The 24,563-nt window shown below is 46.0% G+C and overlaps 1 protein-coding gene across 1 annotated transcript in view; it reads left to right on the forward strand.

Moving 5' to 3' along the window:
* Positions 1 to 13,906, forward strand: part of KSR1 (kinase suppressor of ras 1) — a 105,640-nt gene extending 91,734 nt beyond the window's left edge. The window contains exons 14-20 of the mRNA XM_060283083.1: positions 758 to 1,143; positions 2,140 to 2,236; positions 2,914 to 3,047; positions 4,133 to 4,264; positions 4,620 to 4,755; positions 5,719 to 5,852; positions 9,259 to 13,906. Of these exons, the coding sequence (XP_060139066.1) occupies positions 758 to 1,143; positions 2,140 to 2,236; positions 2,914 to 3,047; positions 4,133 to 4,264; positions 4,620 to 4,755; positions 5,719 to 5,852; positions 9,259 to 9,337 (1,098 nt within the window). The 3' untranslated portion in view covers positions 9,338 to 13,906. The remainder of the gene's footprint in view (positions 1 to 757; positions 1,144 to 2,139; positions 2,237 to 2,913; positions 3,048 to 4,132; positions 4,265 to 4,619; positions 4,756 to 5,718; positions 5,853 to 9,258) is intronic.
* The last annotated feature ends 10,657 nt before the right edge of the window (positions 13,907 to 24,563 follow it).

Below are 24,563 nucleotides of genomic sequence, written 5' to 3' on the forward strand. Positions count from 1 at the left end.
ACAAAATCATGCAAAGGGGTCAAAATGAGAAACAAAGATGCACAACATATGAAATTATTTAATTATATAAGGGGATGGAGAAACTCACTGATGAGGAAAGGTGGTAGGAACTGGGACTCTTTAGTTAAGAGACAAAGTGAGTAAGAGGTGACATGATAGCCTATAAAATGATGCATGGCAAGCAGAGAGCGAACAGAAAAAAGTTCTCCCCCACCCTCTCTCTCAATGCTAGAACTGCATTCAAGATAAATGTTGGAAGATTCAGGACAGACAAAAGAAGGGACTTCTCTTCCACTATTAAACTACTGAATTTGATTCCACAAAAGGCAGCGATAGTCATCAGCGTGAATCCTTTAAAAGAGGATTACACAATTTTTTGGAGGATAAGACTATTCGTTGCCGCTGACCAACATGGTTATACCCTGCTTCCACTGCCAGAGGCTACATGCTTCTGAATTCCAGTTTCTGAAAATCACAGGAGGGAAGAGTTGCTCAGGTCCGGCTTGCAGGCTTCCCACAAACATCTGTTTGGCCACTGTGAGAACAGGATGCTGGACTAGATGAGCCATTGGCCTGATCCAGCAGGGGTCTTCTTATGTCCTTAATGCAAGGTGTTAGGGGGTGTGCGTGTGTATGCATGTGTCCAAGGGTATTGGAGATTTGGCCATGCTGAAGTGGGAAACAAGGTCTGGGGATGGAGGGTGTGGCAGGCCAGGACTCGGTATCTGATACTCCCATCACTCATTTCTTTCCCAAGCATGTGGAAGACCAAGAACAGAACAAATCGGAAGCCGAGGACGATGAAGATGAGGTTGACGACCTGCCGAAGCGGCGAGACCGCTGGCGGCGAGGGGTGATGTGCCGGAATGTCAGCCAGACCAGTGTCTACTTGCAGGAATGGGACATCCCCTTTGAGCAGATCAAGCTGGGCGACCCCATTGGCCAAGGGCGGTGGGGCAAGGTCTACCGGGGGAAATGGCACGGGGAGGTGGCCATCCGGTTGCTGGAAATCGATGGGAACAATCAGGACCACCTGAAACTGTTCAAGAAGGAGGTGATGAACTACAGACAAACCAGACATGAGAATGTGGTGCTTTTCATGGGGGCCTGCATGAACCCCCCTCACCTAGCAATCATTACTAGGTAAGCACCTTGATATTTTTAAAATTATTTATTTATTTATTTATTTATTTATTTATTTATTTATTTATTTATTTATTATTTTGGCACTAAAAAAAGAAAATAGATCTGCTAGGGCTTTGTTAGTTCAACAGTTCCAAACTGCATATCGAAGGTGTGGCTGCTGGCCTCATCTTTTACTTTCCAAAGTGTCCCATCTAAAGTTTATCTGAAAAGAATAATATTGAGCAATAAGCAATAACTTTGTAAGCTACCATTAACCGAACAATCCACAAATTTCATGAATAGGAAGAAGAGGTGGATGATCCTCTATAAAGCCCAAGGATGCGTGTATTGAGGCTAATGAAATTGCATAGAGGGATTTCAGAACTGCTATTGCATTTTTGAGGGGAGCATTGCTTTATCTTTGATGAGAATCTTACAGAATTTTCATGGGATCATTTTTTAATTTTTTTTTAAGTTTTCAATTTGTGCTGGGGTTGTGTACTGGTGCTCTGTTGATTATATTGCATGCTCCTTTGAGTTTCTTGTTTGATTGTGTGTATGTTTGTTTTTTTAAAAAAGATACAATTTTGATTTAATTTGGTGTAGTTTTGATATTTGGTTGCCTCTTTTTATTATGAGCTGCTCTGTGTGCTTGCTATTAGGTGGAATAACAATTTTAAAATAGGAATCAGTGCATTGTTTGTTCGAAAAACAAACTCTGGAGATCCTGATTGGCAGTTATGCTTTTGACCAAGGTTGCAAACCAGCCCCTAACCTCAGTTGCAAGCACTGGTTTGAAGACAACCATGTATAGTTCTGACAATTATCATGCTGCATCATTTATACCCTTGGACTCTGTCTTCTTACCTACCTATGGATCTGTAGCTTTTGTCAGCCTGTTTGTGGTGGGATAGTATGAAGTGGACATAAGCATTCCTTATATCATTTACTCATCACAAAACAGTTCTGATTTTTCTTCTTCTTAACCCATTTGTCTACCCACATCTGCCTTAGCTTCTGCAAAGGAAGAACGCTTCATTCGTTTGTAAGAGATCCCAAGATATCTTTGGATATTAACAAGACCAGGCAGATCGCCCAGGAGATCATTAAGGTAAGAAGCATTTTGCGTAAAATTGTTAAGGTAATAATTAGGATAGGGAACCATTTTTCCCCTGTTGAAAACATGAATTGGGGGCTGGAGCCACTGCTCTGCCTTTCTGCCCCTCCATCTTTTGTTTCTCTTGTAAACATTTGAACAGGGATGGAGGACATCTGTGTATCTCCAGACATTCTCCCATCCACCCCAGCCAACATGGTCAATGGTAGTAGATAATGGGAGTTATGGTTCAGCAGCACCTGAAGGCCACTGGTTGCCCATCCTGGATCTAACACATTGACTGCTAATACTGCTTTTGGCATTGGAACTTGAAGGTTAAGTTTCTCTTTCAGGGGTTCAGGCAAGGACATCTTTAAACAACTGGCTTTCTTTTGCCCGCAAACGACTGATATAAACTGTATAGGGCAACAAAGCTAGTGATATTTGCTGTGGGCTAGTAACTTGGGGAGATTCATTTCAAGGCTGTGTTATTTCCCCATAGCATAGGAGCCCACTTTGTCTCCTTCTACAGTATAGGTGACAGGTGCGTGCAAGATGAGCAGAAAGAGAAGGAAATGTTATATAAAGCAAGGGGGGGGCTAGGAGTGGACGCAGCAGGGGCTTGACCGGGTAACATGCCAAGGAATGCAGATCTGCCTGCAAAAAAGGCTAATATACTGATTGTTTTCCAGGGCATGGGGTATCTCCACGCAAAAGGGATTGTGCATAAAGATCTCAAGTCGAAGAATGTTTTCTATGAAAACGGAAAAGTTGTGATCACAGACTTTGGTCTGTTCGGGATTTCTGGTGTGGTTCAGGAGGGAAGGTAAGTCTTCTTTTGCTACCTCTTTTCTCCATTCACTTCTATGTGAACCATGAATTGAACGTGGGACCTTCTGCCACTGAGTTATGGCGCCTATAGAAGCCCCACCCTCCTGCATTTCATCTTATTTATTTATCTTGTTCCATTGAGTTATCCACTCCTTTGAGTTCCCAAGTTGTGTTGGCCTTGTAGAGTACAGTGGAACCTCGTGTTACGGACGGGATCCGTTCCGGAGGCCCGTCCATAACACAGAACTGATGCAAGCCGAAGCACCGCGTCTGCGCACGCACGCGGCACAATTTATCGCTTCTGCGCATGCACGAGCGGCGAAACCCAGAAGTAACCTGTTCCAGTACTTCTGGGTTGCCGTGGGACGCAACACGAAAACACGTAACCTGAAGTGGACACGACATGAGGTATGACTGTACTGGCTTGGATCCAGTGCTAGCCCCGCTCAGGGTAGACCTGCCAAAATTAACCAACATGGGTTCGCTCATTTTAATGGGTCTGCACCGCCACCGGCAGCAAGACAGGAGCAGTAGCCAGGTCAGCTGCAAAGCAGGTAAAACTTTTGTTGCCATCTTCCTGCTTTGCTTTGCTGCTGCATCCCCCTGAAGAGAGAGGAGAGATGCCAGACCATCCCTGGAGGACCCACCCACCACTGATTTATAACACTGACCTTGACCCCAGACTTCTGGGTGGGGTGGAAAGGTTAAATAGTGGGGAAAATGTTGGTTCAATAGGGATGGTTTTTGGACTAGAGGGAGGTTGAGGTTTTGCTTATTTGCTAATTGTGGGGTTAGAGTATTGCTTTGCTTATTGTTTTGAGTATTGTAAATGTTGTTCACTACTGGCATGTCCCGCCCCCCCGCATGGATGTTATATGAAATATTCATGTTTTATATGATGCACACCCCTTTTCCCTATAGTATTGTGTATTGTATAACTGTTTTCATTTTGTTGTAAGGAACTTGGAAACCTTTGGGTGACAAGTGACTAATAAGTTTAATAAATGAAGCTAAATGCTCTGAGTAGAACTTTGCTGGGTACATCACCAAGTCCAGTAACGCTCCCCTTTCTGACACCAGGCGTGAGAACGAACTGAAACTGCCCCACGACTGGTTGTGCTACCTGGCTCCAGAGATCGTGCGCGAGATGGCTCCCGGGAAGGATGAGGATAAGCTCCCTTTTTCCAAGGCAGCTGACGTCTATGCTTTTGGGTAAGTGTGAACATCAGTATATGCTGATTGGTTAAAAAGGAGAAATTTCGTATTGCAAAGGCCTGCCTAAACAGCCCAGTTTTCCAAAGATGCACCCGAAAGAAGGGGGGGGGTGTTTTCTGCTGAACTTCAGCTGGCAGGGAGTTCCGGAGGGCAGGGGCTGCCACATGAAGTTCTTGGTGATGTGTCTGTTGTTGGACCCTGGCAGTGATAAACTTTTGGCTCTCAATAATAACTTTTCAGTTTAAGTGAGAATACCGCAAGATCTTGGGGACATAATCCTTGGAGGAAGGGCAAAGATGTACATTGATAGGTTTCCTGTTTTAACTTTTCAAAACCTCTCTTTGCCTCTCAGGACCGTGTGGTACGAGCTCCAAGCCAGAGAGTGGCCCTTTAAGAGCCAGCCAGCCGAGGCGTTGATCTGGCAGATTGGGAGTGGCGAAGGCATGAAGCAGGTCCTCTCCACAAGCAGCTTGGGGAAAGAAGTTGGAGTAAGTGGACAGGGGATTCTTCCGTTGGCAGCTGTGCTTAGTACATTAACCGCCCGGGGCCGGCCCAAACGTTAGGCAGAGTGACGGGATCTCAGATGTCGGGAAGGGGGATAGCAGTGCTGTGTTCAGAGGGCAGGCCTGCCTCGTGCCTCCTTAGCTAGCCCGCCATGTGCTGGAGGATGCTGTCCAGCCTCCATTGTGGGAGAAGCACCATCTTGTCCTTTGCTTCGGTCCCCAAAATGTCTTGGTCCGGTGGCTTAGGATGATGGGAGTTGTAGTTCAACAACACAGGAAACTGCCTTATACCGAGTCAGACCACAGGTATTGGCCCATCTGAGTTGAGATTGTCTACTGTGGCTAGCAATTGGCTCTCCAGAGTTTCAGGCAGGATTGAACCTGGGTGCTCTATCACTAAGCTGTGGTCCTTCCCAAACAGCTGGAGGGCTATAGGTTTCCCACACCTGCTACACACCCGCCTCCAGACCGCATCTCTGTGCAGAACCAAGCCTAAAGTAGCTGGGAGCAACCTCGGCACCTGCAATCTGGTTGCTCCAGAAGCCGAGATGGTAGCTAAAACGTCCTCCCCTATCACAACAACCCATGAAAGCAACCCCAAAGGATCCTGGGAGCTGTAGTTAAGTGTGCTGAGAGTTGCTAGGAGACCCCCATTCCAGTCACAGTTCCCAGAGTTCCCTGGGAAGGTGGCTGGATTGTTAAACCACTCTGGGAATCATAGCTCGATGAGGGGAAACTCAATTGCCTCTGGAGCCAAGATTGAAGCTTAAAACTCCTTGTACCTCCCTTGTTATAACAACCCATGAAAGCTGCCTTTAGAGTGCTCCTCAGTCTGGTCATTTTTGTCCCTGAGCTACTTTTCAAAAACATGCCCAGCCTTGCCACATCCCCTTTCAAGCTGAAGTCAGTAACACAACTGCCTGTTAAAATGCAATGCTGTCTTTTTAGGAAATTCTCTCTGCATGTTGGTCTTTCGACGTCGGTGAGCGTCCCAGCTTCACTCTCTTGATGGAAATGCTTGAAAAACTGCCAAAACTCAACCGGAGGCTCTCTCATCCGGGACATTTCTGGAAATCAGCCGAGTACGTATTGCCCTGTGTCCGCTTGCCTCTAAGCTGCTTCCAGAAATCGCAGTTGATTATGCTGGTTGGGGACCAAATATTTGCAATGGGGCGAAAGTTTCTGTAGGTTTGTGCATATCTGCATGTAACACACTAACACTGCAGGCCCATGTGTCTTTAGTGTACCCACTGGTAAGTCACAAAGTTGTGAGTAAGCTTCTACATGGTAAACCATGGTTTGCAGGGAGAGCTAACAAGGCGGCCTCCAAAAATTGTTGAACTCCAATTCCCATCACACCTGGCCTTTGCCCCTGCTGGCTGGGGCTGATGGGAAATGTAGTCCAACTTTTTTAGAGGGTGCCATTTTGGCTCCCTCTACAAGCCATGGTTTACTGTGTTTGAGCTGATCACCCTTGGCACGGCTGCACATGTGACATAAATTTAAAGCATACAACTTCCCACAAATAATTCTGGGAACTGTATTTTGTTAAGGGTGCTGGGAACCATAGTTCTATGAGGGGCAAATTACAGCTCCCAGGATTCTTTGGGAGAAGTCACTTGCTTTAAATCTATGGTGTGTACACTGCCAAAGTCCTGCCCACTGCCAAGGAGAACAGCTAAGCTCCCCTGGATCCTAACTTCTCGCTACCTCTGTGAGTTGGACTCCTTGTTAGGTTACCAGCTGCCCCTCCTGAGTTCACTTGTGGGTTCAGAGGGGCATATACGTGTGTGGTAATTCAGCACACACCTAGACCACAAAGGTTTTGCTTTCAAACAGCTGTACCTCCCCTACCCTCAACCAGACTATCTACAGAGAAATGGGGGGGGGGATTAAGTCGCAGACAGGAAACGAGCTGTTCCAATTTCTGCTTAAAGATACAGGCATCATTCTGCTGTGTGTTGGGATCACAGGAAGCCGGCTTATGCTGAGTCAGAGCCTAAGTCCATCTTGCTCAGTGTTTTCTGCACTGACTGGCAGCAGCTCTCTCGGGTCTCATGCAATGCAGGGGACATTCCCAGCCCTACCTGGGTGCAAAGCAGATCCTGTACCACAAAGCCCTTCAAAGCTAGCTCTGCTGTATGGCTGAGTTTTTAACGGTGAACTAACACTCCTTCTCTTGTCTTTCTCCCTTTGCCTTTCACCTCCTTCCTTATAGGATGTAGCTACTGATGCAATAGTTGGGTTCTGCCTTGCATGCTTCCTTGTCTCCTAACCCACTCAGCAACTTGGACAACTGCTCTAAATGTGTGCACGCAAGCACACACACAAACCACACATGCTGCCGGTTTTTGATCCTTGGATGCCCCTGCTGCTTCTACGAATTCCTTTTTCCTGCCTCTTCTCTTGGTGTGGGCTGCTGTAACTTGAAATAACCATTCCTGTCTGCAAGAACTGTGGCATTCTACTAACACCTGGTCCAGATTAACCCTTCTTCTGAAGCGTTTTCAGCGGCTGTGGCACTTGTCACCTCGCCTCTTCCTGTCCTGGCCTCCTCCTCCTCCCTCTATAGACTTGTCCCCAGTGGTTATTTCTCTGAACTTTTACCAACCAGCATCTCAAGCAAGTTTGTAAGCAAACACCCAAACCAACCAAGCAGCGTTGCATGCTTCTCCTTTTTCTGGGGTGAGAGGGGCTTTAAGGAAATTAATAAATCCATCTGTGCATTTTTGGGGATGGCCAGCAGCAGCAAATTTGCAAACTGCTTTCAAGTCTGTTAAGTTACAGCTTCAGTTGGAATAATTCTTGATGTGCATATTTCCCCCTCCTTCCCTATGAGAGATGGGTTAAAAACAAGAGCGTTTTCAATCCGTTAATGTTTAATTGGTTAAATCTGTGTAAATTCACGCAGGAGCAAAGATAGCTGTCTTGAAGCCTGCAACTGTTTTTCTTCTGTTTTTCTTTCTGTTTATCATTTCGATCTGCCTCTCGCCTTTCTGGCTTTTCTGAGAGAAGGCAGTTTTTAACAAGTTATTTGTATTAAAAAATAATTAAAAATAAATAAGGACTTAAATAAAAGCAACAACCGCTGCCTGGTTAATCTTCTGCAGGCAGTTTTTAACTGACCAAATTAATGTCAGTGCAGTAGCTCCTAGTTCATTTAAAAAAAAATCCTAGTCCCATTTGTGTGTTTGAGGCAGCGTTCAACAGGTGCCAGCGTTGTGGGGCATGCTATTGCTTGTGTTTCTGCTTGTTGCTTGTCCCTTCAAGGTGCAGCAGTGGGAAATCTGACTTAAGAGCAAAACTCAGAGAGGCATCTCACCCATGACATTTTTCTTCCCCAGAGATGAGCTCAAGGGCAAGAAAGCCAGTGATCCGCTAGAAATTTTATTCCATTTTCACTTGCAAGCAAAGTGGAACTTTTGGAAACAATAGGCAAACTGAAACTCAATCTCCATTTGAAATATACATATCCTTCCTCTCCAGCCCCCTAAAAACCCCTTCTGGGTGAGTTCTCCTTCTCAGGAGGCCATGGCTGAACTTCCCTCCTTGGATTTGGAGGTGGGCCTGGTTCAGTTGACTTCCTGCCTTTCAAGCAGAGGTTGCATGACCATCTGTCATGAATGTTTTAGCTGAGATTCCTGCATTGTGCAGGGGCTTGGAATAGACGACTCTTTGGGTCCCTTCCAGCTCTACAATTCTATGGTTTGGCAGAGGAAATTCCCCTGCTAGTCCTTTTCTAGACAGGAGAGTATGGCCCCCAGCTTTGTAGTAGCAGAGCCAGTGAACTCTCTGTTTTCCTCCTCAGATAGGGTGGTCCGAAAGGGACAAATAGGGTGGGCGATCTTGTCCAAGCTTCAGTGCTTTATAGATTTTCATTGGACCTGGGTAGGGAACTAGCAGACCCTAAGATGTTGCTGAACTTACAACGCCCCCCCCCCCTTATCCTGAGCTACCTACAGTGATGGGAGATGAGAGTGCAGCAACATCTGGAGGGCAGGAGAGCCTCCTTAGGGTTCGTGTCCAAGTAAACTAATGTGGAAGGGGAGCAATTTAGAGAAGCGAAATTCAGCGGCAGTGTGTCCTGAATTACGTTAACTTTCTTGCTCATAGACTGGGTCAGAAACTTGGTGCGTGCAGACTTTTCCTGATCAACATGGCACAGCAAGAGAAACACCTCGCAAGTGACGCTGTATGTTTGTGTGTAAAATAGGTCACGCCCCTCTCCAATGAGATATATTTCCATATCAGCAGAATGTCATAGGTGAGGTGCCCCCCAAAAATCTTCTCCCCAAGAAGCTTCCTTAAATTTTACAGTTTCTGCTGTTTTCCTCCCAGACCACTTCAGTGTTTTGTTCTCTTGTGTTAGTACATGGAACCAATTAGCTCATCATCGGCACTTGTTGTTTTTGTACAAGGTCACAAAGTGAAACTGCTTAATTTCCCTTTTTCCCCCACCCTCCCTCTACCCTCCACCTTCCTCTTCAGCATTAACAGTAGCAAAGTTGCCATCCGGTTCGAGCGATTTGCCTTGGGAGATTTGGAATCCAGTAATCAAAAGATATAGCTTGTTGTGTGTTCATGGTCCTCTCTTCATCCCCCCCCCCCGGAAAAAATATATATCTGTGTCACTCACACACCTGGAAGTGATCATCGGAGTTCTCTGCAAAGTTTCCCAAATAATCGAAGGACCACGGGGAGATGCACCCCCTCCCAGGCCCCCAGCGAGATTTCATTTTGACTTTCTTTACTTTTGCTTCTGACATCTCGAGTCAGCATCTTCTTTACTTAAAAAATGTTTACATTCTGATGGACTGTTGTTGTTGTCGTCTTCCCCTTGTGTGAATTGTATTTTTCATGGTTAATAATAAGTGTGATAAAAGGTTTTTTAATCTTAAAAAACAACAACCCATTTCCCCTCTCCCTAAATGTTCAACTGGCACTGTTAAAACAACCTATGAATCTTGGTTTCATCTGTGAAGCAGTGAAGGTTTTCTGTTTTGCCCTGTGGAAATGTTTGATCCGTTCAAAATGAAGTTTGCGCACCCCCTAGGGGCATGTACCGTATACATGCAAAGTGTGAACCGGTTTGGAACTGGTTCAGCCACCTCAGCTTGCTCCCAGAGAATGCTAGGAACCGTTGCTTTTGTGAAGGTGTGCGGAAGGAAATCCCATATTCCCTTTTGAGAAATACACTTTCCGAGCCTAATTTGAGAATGATAGCAGAGGCAGAGTTTGAAAGTGGTTTAAATTTGTGTCGACAATCCCATTGTTTTTGTTTTTTGTTTTTTTAAAATAAGCTTAGCGGCTGCTGAAGCAAAGTGGGATAGATTCTATATATTTCTGGGGAGATCTTCAGGTGTGAAATGTTTATGGCATTCAACACTGTTTAAATGCAGCGTCAAACCCTGTTTGCTTTCCAGTAGGGGTGGATTCTTCAGAAATATAATGGCATTGGGTGATTGGCAGGTGGGTGGACCTATCAAAACTGCCCCACGAAGGGGTAGCTGCTTTTGAATCAGGCCTGCTGGACAAGAGTCGTGTTCCCCCCCCCCTGCCCCCCTGGCATAGAGGGTAGTAGGTGATCATTTTTTACAGCAAGCTTCCTACCTCATGGTTTTCGGGGGAGGTTTGGGTTTCTTTTGGAGGTATGTAGGTAGTATCCAAAGAGCTGGAGACACTAGAAGGGAATTGAATAGGACTTTTTTTCTGGAGGGAGCTGTCACTTTCTGCACAGCTACTTGTGTCTCCCCAATAACCACTATTTCTAACCCTTTGAGGCAGAGCTGGTCATTCTGTGGAACTCCATGTGTTTTTGGGTTTCTGGTGTGTACAAGGGGGTTATGGTAAGATTTTTTGTGGGGGGGGGGGGTGGAGAGAGGGGACTTGTTCCAGTGATCCTCTGATGCTTTTGTGTAAGCTGGATGTGGATAGCCCTTAGTACTCCAGATGTTTCTGAATTACAGCTCCCATCAGCCCCAGTAAGCCCAACAGGCAGGAGTGATGGGAGTTATAGTCCAGCAAAACCTGGAGGGCCTGTGTACACCTGGTGTAAATGAGACACAATTTCTCATTCCACTCCTTCCAAAGGATCCCAGATGAGGAATGATAAAAGATGGTTGCTGGAGACTGTGTGGGGAGCGGGTCAGAGTTATGTCTGTCTGCTGAGGGAAATCTCAAAAGTTTTTGAGGACTTAAAAGTGGTAATTTATTAATGCTGCTGCTTCCCTCTTCCAAAAAAGCAGGGTCTACCCAAGAAGAATCCCCACTAATGGCTCCAATAAGTGTTCAGCCTTTATTGTTATTAAGAGCAATTTCCAAAATATGTAGGCCAAGGCATGGTAATGGGTCAGTCTTCAGGGTTGGTGGCACAAGCATTGTCCAATAGGTCCTTTGTGGCAGGGTAAAGAAATCTCGCAAGGCAGTTGTTTGTCTTGGTCCTGCCATTTTCTTAGGAGACTGTGAAGAAGGGGGGAAAGCTCCCTTGAGGCTTTTTCTGTGTGGTGATAACTTGTTTGGGGTTCGCCCCAAACCGTTGACCACACTCCCAAGGGTTGGAGACGGAAGCCTATTTCTGTGGGATAGAACAGTTTTTGTCTTTTTAAAGAAGACAGACTGAAGAGAGCTTAAATGTGCTACCTTGACACTGAAAGTACTTTTAAAGAAGTACCATTTATTGAGCGGGGGGAGAGAGAAGAGTTGCTTCTGGTTCCTGCGATGCAGTGAAAAGGCAACACCTGCCCAATACACTTGCGCAGTTGTGGCTTCCCCCAAAGAATTCTGGGAACTGTAGTTGGTTTAGGGTGCCGAGAGTTGATAGGAGACCCATTTTCCCCTCACAGAGCTACGGTCCCCATCCCTCTTCCCTGGAAACTCTGGAAATAGTAGCTCTGTGAGAGGAATAGGGGTCTCCTAACAACTCTCAGCATTCTTAACTAACAGACTACAGCTCTTAGATTTCTTTGAGGGAAGCCATGACAGTTTAAAGTGATATGAAACTGCTGTCATTGTATAGTGCAGAGGTGCTTAACCCATGGAAGCTATATTGGCTTTGTTGGGTTAACTGTCCCTCTGAGCTCTTCCTCTCATTAATGAAAGATTTGGTTCAGGGAAGCTTGTGCACCCCTAAAGGAAAAGCCTCAACGCTTGGGCCTAGTTCTCATCAGGGTGTCTGCATTGTACCACATTGTGATGTGGGATAGGGGTTCAAGTCCTTTAATGTTGTTCTGTACACATTCTCTGCACATAGAAAGTTAGCATTTCAGGGGAAAAGAATTCTAACCTTGCCGTGTTCAGTTCTTTATGAGCAGGGATTTTGTGTGTGTGTGGTGTGAATGAGCCATTCAATCACCACTACAGACGGACGTGGTACAGACACATGGCCCAGGCGCAGGTCGAAAACTGAAAGTTGGAGCTCTGGCGGAAAGTGCAAGTTGTTTCTTGTAAGCCACGTAATATCCGCAGTGCAACTGATGGGCCCAATTTTGGCTGCTTTATCAGTACTTTACTCTGTATAGTTAATGCTATGTACCCCTCAGTGCACCAAGTCCTTGGATTATAATACAGTGCGCTGCTTTGGTTGCCTTTTCTAATAAAGAGAGATCCACTCATGCTTGCAGGGAAGAAGAGTTGGTTTCAACTTGCCTGGGGTTCAAACACTTGCCACCAACGGGAAGTCTTACCCTAAGGATTCTTACTAAATTATTTTAATTCCTGTTGCTCTGGGGAACTGTAAACTACCTCCCAGCATTAAATTCTCAGTTAGGATCATTCTCAGTTTGGCACACCTGAAATTAATAAAACTGCAAAGGAAGAGGTAGCTATTCAACATGCATCAAACATCGCCCTGAGTGCCTAAGAGCAGGGCATGATGGGAATATCTCACTTTATTCCCAGCATCTGGGAAAGTACTTGCCTAACTAGGGGTGACTAACCTGTGGCCTTTCAGGTGTCGCTGGACCCCAGCTCCTATTTGCTCCAGCCAACATGGCCAATAGAGGTGATTTCAGTCTGGAGTTCAGCAACATCTGATAGCCCAAAGATCAGCCATCCCTCGAGAGAGAAAGAGAGACTGTCTTTATAGTCATTCGTAGCTCTGTTCTCCATAAATCTGGCCTAACCCTTTCCCCTACAGCTATTTAAGCTTTAAAACGTGTGATTGTTTTCAGACTGAGGGCCACATTTCCTCCTTTACAACTTTCTGCGGGCCACATGCCAGCAGTGGGCGGGGCCAGAGGCAAACATGGGCGAACCAATGATTGCACAGTAGGCTAATTTCAGCATGCTGACACCCCCCTTTCTGTCCTCCATTCAGACAAGCACGTTGCATTGTCAGTGTGCAAGGATACGTTGGAGCCAGGCCGAAATCCTTGGGGAGCGAAGCAGGGCGAGTGAGAGGCATGACCCAACACTGTTTACATTGCTGTAAATCCAGAGTCACTCCACTAAGCCCAGGCGGAAGGCAGGGTGGTGGCAGGGAATGAATGGAGTCCTTTCAGCTGTGGCTGTAATTCACCCACTTACCTAGAGTAAGCCCAGTTGAATTTGATGAGACTTACTTTTAAGAGGAAAAAGAAAGAATTGTACTGTACAGCATTGCAGCAGGAGCATTGGGCGGGGGTGGGAGGACAGGATCTCTGCCCCAGTTTGTTCCTAATTATTTTCCTTTTTGTGGTGATTGTAAGCGAGTGAATTAGCACTGTGAGGCCGTATCTTTTTCTCCTTTTTTTGGTGAACCGCAGCTGCACGTTAAGGGTCCCCCTTCCTCAACCGCAACTTTGACGGTGTATGTAAAATGAAGTCTGTAATATTGGTGAAAATGGATGTGTGTTTGGGGTTTTTTCTCCCCCTTTTCAAATGTATTGTAAACTTTGTACAGTAAATATATTATAAATATATATATAAATAAATAAATAAATATATAAATATATTTTCTATCAACTTGAGTTTGGTCTTCCAGAATGGCTATTAATTTAATTTTAAAAGAAATGCTTAGTATTAAGAGAGAGCTCTGAGTTAGTCTGTGCAACTGTTTAAAAAGAGAGAGAGAAAGAGAAAAGAAGTACATTCTATGCTAATGAAATTCTGGATATTTTAGAGTTCTTTTAAGTGAATAAAAACTTTGCTCTGGATGAAACGCCTGAAGTTATGTGGTTGTGTATGTGTGTGTTGTTGTTGTTTTAAAAAATTGTCAGACTGTTATCTATTCTTGTTTTGAAAGTAAAAAAGAAATGTCCTCAAGGGTCATCTTGTACAACCTCAAATCTGCTACTGCAGCATCTTTTAAGGTGGCTACTTGGGCTCTGCTTAAAATCCTGTAATGAGGTGTCACTACTTTCCAAGGTGACCTGTTTCACTGTCAAACAGCCCATTTTTATGCCCCCCCCATGTTGTTGGGACTCCTCTTCCTTGTCCACTGAGCTTTCTTGGGTTCACGATTGCTTAGAGAGCCAGCAGGATAGGGAAAACATTATTCCATCGCTTTCAGAGCCATTCCAGTGGTTCACTGGAAACTTTTGTGAACTGTAAACAGGACACCTTGCAGTGACTTGTCAAGCTTGTACGGTACAAGGAAAATCGGCATTTAAAGTTTTGCTGCTTTAAAAGAAAAACTCCAAACTGCTGGCAAACCGTATCAAGCAGAGGGTCAATAACAGAAGAGCGCTGCTTCTCAAGGACACAATGGGCACTTACAGTACTGTACAAAGAAAAGAAGTGCATGTTATATATATTCAGCTTTGTACAGTTCAACCCCCCCTCTCTCCCTGGTGCAATTAATGACTATTCAAATAAACCACTTACCACAAATTTTATGAGGCTCATAAACAGATTCTAAATAAACCCATTGAGCTGGAAGAGGTGCAAAGAGCCATTAAAAATCTAAAAGGCTATAAGGCACTGGGCATTGACTGGTTTACAGGGTGTTCCACAAACAATTTAACAATGTGTTATGTATGCACTTAATGGCACTATTTAATTAAATGGGCTTGCCGATCGGAAGGTTGGCGGTTCGAATCCCCGCAAGGGGGTGAGCTCCTGTTTGGTCCCAGCTCCTGCCCACCTAGCAGTTCGAAAGGACATCAAAGTGCAAGCAGATAAATAGGTACTGCTCCGGCGGGAAGGTAAACGGCGTTTCTGTGTGTGGCTCTGGTTTTGCCAGAAGCGGCTTAGTCATGCTAGCCACATGACCCGGAAAAACTGTCTGCGGACAAATATCAGCTCCCTCGGACAGTAAAGTGAGATGAGCGTCGCAACCCCAGAGTCGTTCACGACTGGACTTCACTGTCAGGGGTCCTTTACCTTTTTTAAATGTATGCACTTAATGGCACTATTTAATGAAATCCTAGATGGGAGGAGTTTCCCCCCCAGACTTTTAGCATCATTGAAGAATAACAGTGCTCCCCAAAATGGGGACACCTGCTTTAGTGGAATCCTACTGCCCAATTAGCCTTTGTTTGGAAAGTTTGGAAAGCTCTGTGTTATACACTTTAGCAAAAACAATGGTCATCTTCGAGCAATAGCCTTGCTGGATGTGTACAAAGCTGAACTGGTCCTTTTTTAAAAAAGTGGGTTTGCAATAAGAGTTGGACAACCCAGAATCAAGGGCATGGCTCTTTTTACTCATTTCTCCAAGATTGCTCATGGGAGTTAAAAATCCTTTCCTGCTTAACACATTGAAGGTGTGGTGCAGCAGATGTGAAAAAGTCCCAGCACCAATTTCGCTGATGGTCCCTATTTGGTATCACCTGTTGCTCTGGGAAGCATGGGAGACTCTTGACCAGGCAGGTTGGGAGCATACAGGCTTAAGCAGTGTGGGGGTTTTTTAGCCAGAGTTCAGTTCTGACACCTCTGAGGTGAGCGCCATTGCAGGCCAGTGCTCCCCCACCCGCTTCTTGCCTTTAGTTTATGCACTTTGGAGAAGCCCAAAATGAACATTTCAAGTCAAAACAAAAGCTGGCCAGTGTGTGCGAGTCTACACTTTTTTTTTTTTAGATCTATGACTTCACCTAGCTCTTAGCTGAAATTGGTCATGCCTCTACCATTGCACACACACGTGCACACACACACATACACTTGTCTGAGGGCCCTTCCATGCTGCCCTAGCCACCTGCCTGAATCTAAGAGAACGAGGTATGACTATTTCCCACCTTCCCATTTCAACTCTCTGGCACCCTATCTGCATAACCTAGCAATTCTGAAATATAGATGCGCTTTTACTCTCGCAAGGTTGAATGTATTGCCCATGGCTGTACTTGAGGGACGATTCCAACAGATTCCACACGAAAAACGCTTATGTCCCTGCGGAGATGGCAGTAGAAATTGGAGTTCTTGGTAAAGTCCAGAAGTAAACGAAAAATTACAAGAACTCAGGCCAGAAAGGATAATTTCAAAAAATCTTCACAAAGTTTTATTCAGGATAACTTCCAGTAAACATCAATATCAGGACAAGGCCCTGTTTCGATGATTCTTCATCAGCGAGGTTTCTCAGGTCTAAGTGTACCAAGTATGTTTGCTGCGGAGATGGCAGCACCGAATCAGTGGTGCATGCCATTCTGGCTTGCACTCTTTATAAAGACCCGAGGAACAAGATTATCACCCCTCTTTTATTGTCCATTCCAGGCCGCCCAACCACTGCTACAGTGTTTTTCCTTCTGGCAGATGGAGGAGCAGATGATGGCAAAGGTTGGAAGGTTTTTAGCTGGGGCAATCAGAGTAAGGTCCACTGTTTAATTGCTGATTCAGGATCCTAAACTGTGTTTTATATAATTGATTTTTATTTTGTTCTGTGTATATCGCTATGTTCTTCTGTTGCTATGGCCGATGGCTAACACAAATAAAGATTCATTCATTTATTCACTGCCCTAGCCATCTGCCTGAATCTAAGACAGGGGTCAGCAAACCTTTTCAGCAGGGGGCCGGTCCACTGTCCCTCAGACCTTGTGGGGGGGCCAGACTATATATTTTTTTAAAAATATGAACGAATTCCTATACCCCACAAATAACCCAGAGATGCATTTTAAATAAAAGGACACATTCTACTCATGTAAAAACATGCTGATTCCTGGACCGTAAGCGGACCGGATTTAGAAGGTGATTGGGAACCCTGATCTAAGAGAACGGGGGAGTTAATCAGTTATACTTTTTCTTGTTGGGACGCAGGTGGTGCTGTGGGTTAAACCACAGGGCCTAGGGCTTGCCGATCAGAAGGTCGGCAGTTCGAATCCCTGCGACGGGGTGAGCTCCCGTTGCTCGGTCTCAGCTCCTGCCAACCTAGCAGTTCGAAAGCATGTCAAAGTGCAGGTAGATAAATAGATACTGCTCCAAGCGGGAAGGTAAGCGGCGTTTCCGTGCGCTGCTCTGGTTCGCCAGAAGCGGCTTTGTCATGCTGGTCATGTACGCCAGCTCCCTTGGCCAATAATGTGAGATGAGCGCCGCAACCCCAGGGTCAGTCACGACTGGACCTAATGGTCAGGGGTCCCTTTACCTTACTTTTTCTTGTTAGCACCAGTTGTTACGGTAGTTCTCAAGGCGATAGAAAATTTCTGCTTTGGAACAGATCATAGCTAATGTTTCCACTTTCTCTAATGGTTTGGTATCTATCTTATACAAGGTGTTAATTGAAACTGAATTTGGCAGCCTCACAGCCATGAAAATCTCATGGGAAGCAGATCTCAGTCTGGAAACTCCTAATGCCAAATGGAATGCATTCTGGTCCAATAAGCCTTTGAAATCAGTGTCTGCCCAGCTAAGAGAATCATCACTAAAATTACTGCATTTCTCCCCTGCTCGAATGTCATACCTAATACCAGGCACCTCAGCCGCTTGCTGGAAAGGATGTGAGGACGCTTGGTCAGTCATATTGACATTGGCTGAAAAACTGACATGTCAGATGTACACAGCCAAAGGGAATTCAAACTCCATTAATTACCACAATACTTGGCTACCATTCACTGACTTTGTACAACAAGCGGACAACATTTGATTTATCGTGTGTTTCTTTATAGTCTTGGAAGGAGCCCAGAGTGGCTGCCTGGGACAACCTAGTCAGGCGGGCAGGGTTCAAGTAATAAATTGTGGTGGTTGTTTTCAGAGCTCACCTTTGGCACGCAGCAACATGTGGAGAGACTTGCTAAGCTAACCTCAAGAATGAGACTTTGACAAATGACACTGTAGTTATTTTGAAGTTTTTATTGTTTTGTTTTTTTGTTGTTATAAAAAATGGAAAACTAATAAAATGTTTATTGGGGGGGGGGGGAAATGCTGCTTAATGACAAACTCCTCGACCTTGACTGTCTTTCCAGTCAAAAAACTCTTTTTCAGCCTCAGGCTAACAGGTAGCTCAGCAACTCCGTAACATTACACCCTTCAAAGAAAGAGGATAAAAATGGAAATCCTTAATTTTTTCCTGTTCTTCAGTGAATCTGACCAATTTGCTACGGGTGAGAAAAGAACAATTCCACCATTGCCCTGCAGAAGAGGATCTGGTTTGTCAATTGACTTAATTTTTGATCCCGTTGTGTTCCTGGGGCGAAAAAAAAAATCCCAAACCAATGTTGGTTTGAAGGCACAGCTGACTTGTGCTGTAAGTTAACCTCCAACACAGAAATGCAATTCACATGTGACTCTTTTGGCTGTTCTAATGGCCCATTTCAAAACCTATTTGCTGAGCCAATTTTAAAAGCGGGGTGGGTGAGTGCCTAACCCTCCTCCCCACGTCTGCACTGCCAGTCAGTGTAGACAGCACTGAGCTGTTATAGACTCAGCATCCCAGTCTGACTGCCTACGGCAGCATCCTATGGGATTCTTGCTCAAGGTCCACCGAACCCTGGCTTAGTTACTTCACTTGAACCCAGGGCAGGGTAACTGTGGAGGTCCAGCTCCTGTGCATAAGAGGCTTCCATGCCACCTCCGCATTCCCCTTCAACATCCGTTTCCTGGAAAGTTTGGTGCAAATGAGGCCTCCCAGAGAAGCTCACAGCCCAAGCCGGTTCATGAAACAATACTGAACTTGGTTCAAAAGGTAATAGCAAGGGCATCATTGGGCGAGAAATCTAAAGGTTTCAAATGAAAAGGAAATGAGGGGGAGGCATTTCCTCACTTCTAAGTGCAGGTTGAGGGACTCGGGTGCTGGAAAGGCAGTACAGTATACAAATATCCCTGCACGTAGAAATCTAGCATGTCAGGGATGTGGGTAGGTAGGTCTGCTTCCAAGCCAGGTTCAAGGTTCTTATGTTGATTTTTCAAAACCCTAAACAACTTGGCTCTGGGATACCTCAGGGATTGCCGGAATCTGTATATCCCAGCTTGGTCACTGAGATCAGAGCCAGCAAAGCCCTTAGGCAAACTGACGAGGTTACCTCAGCGGGCAAGAAGCCCCCCAAGGTGTCACCAGTCCAGAAGTGGCATTGATAACTGGTGCGAAGTTCGGGTGAAATCGTGCGAAATATTGTGAGTGTGCAACATACAGTGTGATCAGCACTAAGGTCCAGCTCTCATACAGTCCTGGCTGCAGGGGGGGAATGGGGGGACTCCAAGCCATGTATATAACAGCACGGAGCCGGCAAACAGAACTCGCTACCACAAGGTGTGGTGATTTGCCACTGGGTTAATTGTCGGGTTGCCCTATTTCAAATTCCTGACACCCGCATAACAGTTGAGATTTTTTGTTTTGTTTTGGAACAAACCAAATTGATCGAATTGTTGATCAAAAACATGATTTTAAACTTTTGGAGCTGTTTCTACTGCTTTTTCCATCATGTTGCCATCCGGGTTTTCCGTGACATTTTGCTGATTCTGCAAAATCCACACACACACACCCGCAACGCCATTTTCACACCTGAAAACCAGGAAAACATGTCAGAGGTTTTCCTGATTTATGGCAACAAGCCTAGTTTGTTGGCTTTAAAGGGGATTAAGCAGACTCTCTGAGACGTCTGTCAGCGGTTACTAGCTAAATGGAACATCCATGTTTAGGGGCAGTGTCCTTCCGAATGCCAGTTGCCTGGGGACACACAGAATACAGCTATGGCCTTCCTGCCCTGCTTCAGGACATCCCAGAATCCTCTGCTTGACCCATTGTTGAAAACTGGACGCAGGACTAGATTGAACAGACCTCTAGGCTGTTCCAGCATTTAGATGAGCAGGCAAGAGCCAAAATGCATGCCTGAGAGAAGGTGCATAGTAATCTTAATAATGTTTGCCATCTGTATGAATCACGGCTGGAAATAAAATAGCCTGAGGCCACATGAACACTTTGGGATGTTTATACAAAATGCTTACGGAGGAGCAAGAGGAAGCAGCTAAGTTACAATCTTACACGGCTGGCGCTGTGGTCTTCTAAACCACTGAGCCTCTTGGGCTTGCCGATCAGAACGTTGGCGGTTCAAATCCCCGCGACGGGATGAGCTCCCGTTGGTCGGTACCAGCTCCTGCCAACCTAGCAGTTCGAAAGCATGCCAAAAAGTGCAAGTAGATAAATAGGTACAGCTCTGGCGGGAAGGTAAATGGCATTTCCGTGTGCTGCTCTGGTTTCGGTGTTCTGCTGCGCCAGAAGTGACTTAGTCATGCTGGCCACATGACCCGGAAAAACTGGACAAACGCCAGCTCCCTTGGCCAGTAGAGCAAGATAAGTGCCACAACCCCAATTGTCCGTGACTGGACTTAACTGTCAGGGGTCCTTTACTTTTACCTTTTTAAAGTTACGGTACAGATGATTGACAAGTGGGACTCTGCAACAATACGTTGCAGTACGGTATATTTTGGGGGTGGAGGTGGTGTTACCTGAGCCGATGAGTGAGGGGGTGGGGACAAACGTTAGCATCAAAGACAGAAGTCCCTGCTCTGATTTATGAACAAAGAGGCACAGGGAAGGAGAGGTTTTCCTCTTGCGGACACAAACCAGGAGAGAGATTGCAAACTGTTTGAATGCCCCGGTCGTGATGTTGGATTTGATGCCCCAGTTTTCAAAATGTACTGAATCCTCACCAGAACTTGATTCATTTGAGGCTTTTTATTTGTGTGCAATGACAAACCTAGACAACATCTTAAAAAGCAGAGACATCACCTTGCCGACAAAGGTCCGTATAGTTAAAGCTATGGTTTTCCCGGTAGTGATGTATGGAAGTGAGAGCTGGACCATAAAGAAGGCTGATCGCCGAAGAATTGATGCTTTTGAATTATGGTGCTGGAGGAGACTCTTGAGAGTCCCATGGACTGCAAGAAGATCAAACCTATCCATTCTTCAGGAAATCAGCCCTGAGTGCTCACTGGAAGGACAGATCGTGAAGCTGAGGCTCCAATACTTTGGCCACCTCATGAGAAGAGAAGACTCCCTGGAAAAGACCCTGATGTTGGGAAAGATGGAGGGCACAAGGAGAAGGGGACGACAGAGGACGAGATGGTTGGACAGTGTTCTCGAAGCTACGAACATGAGTTTGACCAAACTGCAGGAGGCAGTGGAAGACAGGAGTGCCTGGCGTGCTATGGTCCATGGGGTCACGAAGAGTCGGACACGACTAAACGACTAAAAACAACAACATTTGTGTGCTTAAGGCATTCTGTAGCCCTGCTCTTCTGAGGCAGCTTATAAGACTGCCAGGACACATGCAGCCAGTGATGGTTCAGGTAGTTAAGAGGAAGAGCAACCTTTGCACAAAGCAGTGGGGAAGAGGATGGGGACAAAACTCGAAGCAGATGGCTCTGCCTGTCTTTGCTACTGGCCCATCTACAGTTGGGCTCCCTGCCTGCCACCCTACCAGTTTATCTCACAGAAGTGTTTGATTTGGGGCAAAGGGCAAGATATAGATTTAATTGATAAATGCCCCACCAGCACACACAATAAGGAGATCGAGCTATGAACATTGAAATGTAGATTCAAAGAAGCTTTCTGAGCTTATCCATTGGGGTTGTGCTTTGGTGGAGCAAAACCTGGGGAGGAGGAAGAAATGGGATTTTGTTTGCATTTCAATGGGGGACTGCATAATTCACGCGCCTCAAGCCCAGAACGTGAACCGAAACACAGCAATCCTTTGAAAATTGCACTTCTCCGAATTTTGCAATGCAGTTCGCCAACCAAAGCGGTTGTACAAATGCGTAGGGGAACATGTGCGTAAAAATGTAGGAATCGGTGAACATTACAAAAGCACATTATATTATGGAAAGTCACTTGTAGAAAATGGGCCTTAATTGTGTTTGCTAGGAGAAATTCGCACTGAAAGCCTGATGGGTGTGATAAATTGGTGCGGAAAAGCAGACAACTGAATTTAAAATTGGCAAAAATGAGAACCTCAAATTGACGGATTTGCCTCTCCCCGTGAAAGCAACATCGGGGTTAATAAAGTGCCAACCTGTTGTGCTTTTCGCGAGCTGCTGGTGCCATCTGGTGGCTGCTCCTCAGTGGCACACCTAGTCCATTTTTGCCTGTCAATATCTCTCCCTGAGCCACCAAACTCCCAGTTTCTCCTGGGTGAAGCTATTAGCAAAATCATCCTGGACAAGTGTTAGCCTGGGTTTCACTCCCAACATGTACAGGCCTGGTTTAGACACGCAGCAGGTGGAGGTGGTAGAGTCCTGGGCAGCGTTAGAAATTTGCCGGGCGCATTCGCCAACTGCGACCACGAGGAGATCTCTGGAGGCTGAAATCTCCACCTGGCTGGCCCCTCCAGCTTTCTTAAGCAGGTAAGCGGAAGAGTTCATTTATTTCATTTATATCCCACCTTTTCCTCCAAAAAGTCTGTGGTGTTTATTGTAAGAAGCCAGCTAGACAAATAACACACCAGCGTGCCAGATCACACCCACATCCACACCCACACCCCAAAAGCACAGGTTAAAGCTGTATGACCCTAGACCTCAAACTGGGGCCAATGTACACTTTCAGAAAAAGGCACGTGGGGCAGATCTTCGGGGATTGTGCAGCATTTCAGGTGGGAGAGAACGGCATGACAGAATGTACTCTGCTATCAAATATCCCCTGCCCTTGGAAGTGTTAAAACCAAGGATGGAGGACGGGGCAGTTAAACGAGTCCCCCAAAATCCCACGTCCCCACCACAGCCTCAAACTAAGGCCAGGACAACGGCCGTTTACATAAGCACCATACATGCATAACAGCAAAGAAGCTCAGAAAAGGAGTCTATAAAATTGCAGCAAAATGCAGATACTGTACCATGTATCGTACAGTTTCCTCTGACTATGTCAGGCATGTCTAAAGTTCCTCGGTGTGGATGTGACCTTGTACTCCTCAGTCCTGCCGGTTCGTTGCCTCAAATTTCTCAGGAGAGCCAGCTTTAGCAAGTACACAAGAGTCCGCTGAACAGGAACAATGGTTTATTTCCCTTATAAATTAAAACAGCACCACTAATTAACTAGCAAGCACACAGACAAGTAGCCTGCGTTGTGTTGCTGTCAATTAAAGGTTGCATCAACAGTTCATAGCGCTTTCTTCTTCTTCTTGCTGCAGGGAATTTTTTTTGGGGGGGGTGGTTTCCTGTCCCCTGTGCATATAGGGACCATTTTCTTCACACCCGTTAGCCCTGGGCAAGGCTTTCCCATGGCATCTGGTTGGCCACTGTGGGTGAGGTGGGCCGCTGGCCTGATCCAGCAAGCTTCCCCCCCCCTCCGATGTGCTTGGATTTTATTTAGCACTTTTGCAATTTGTTCTGACAAGAGTCCTGTTCCTGCAGAGGTGCACTTCGTCCTCAAAACAACCCTATGAGGTAGACTAGGCTGAGAAAACATGACTGGCCCAAGGTCAACCGCGTGTGGTGCATGTGTAGGGGATCTGAAGCACTGATCTCCGCTATCCTAGTCCAACACTCCCTGAAGAAGGGAGTGAGGAAGCAAGGATCACACTCACAAGGCAGGAAATGGGTTCAAGCATAGTCATTGTCCCTCCCTAGAGAATCCTGGGAACTGTAGTTTGTTAAGGGCGCTGAGGGATGTTGAAAGACCTCTATTCCCCACACAGAGCTACAAGTCCCAGAGTTCTCTGGGAAGGGTGATTGACTATTAAATTAACCTGCGGATTGCAGCTCTGCAAGGGGGACTAGGAGGTCTCCTAACAACTCTAAGCACCCTTAAAGGTAAAGGGACCCCTGACCATTAGGTCCAGTCGTGACCAACTCTGGGGTTGCGGTGCTCATCTCATGTTATTGGCCGAGGGAGCCGGCGTACAGCTTCCAGGTCATGTGGCCAGCATGACAAAGCCGCTTCTGGCGAACCAGAGCAGCGCACGGAAACGCCGCTTACCTTCCCGCTGTAGGTATTTATCTACTTGCACTTTGATGTGCTTTCGAACTGCTAGGCTGGCAGGAGCTGGGACTGAGCAACGGGAGCTCACCCTGTCACGGGGATGTGAACCGTCGACCTTCTGATTGGCAAGCCCTAGGCTCTGTGGTTTAACCCACAGCGCCACCCGCGTCCCTTAACCAACTACAATTCCCAGGATGCTTTGGGGGGGGGGAAGCCACATCTATTAAAAGTGGTATGGGACTGCTTGAAATGCACAGTACAGATGTGACCAGGGTTGGTTACAGTTTGCACAGTTCCATACAATTGTAGGGTTGGAATCCTGGAAGGGGGTCATCTAGTCCAACCCTCTGCGATGTCCACCCAGCTTTGGCTCCTACCTGGTGGTTCCAGAAAGCAGTGACAATGGCAAACCCAAAAAAAGCTTTGCTATGGAAAAGGTAAACACTCCCAAATGCTTAAGCCAGGCATCCTCAAACTCGGCCCTCCAGCTGTTTTGGGACTACAACTCCCACCATCCCTAGCTAACAGGACCAGTGGTCAGGGATGA

Source organism: Zootoca vivipara, chromosome 15, assembly GCF_963506605.1.
Source record: "Zootoca vivipara chromosome 15, rZooViv1.1, whole genome shotgun sequence".
NCBI lineage: Eukaryota > Metazoa > Chordata > Lepidosauria > Squamata > Lacertidae > Zootoca > Zootoca vivipara.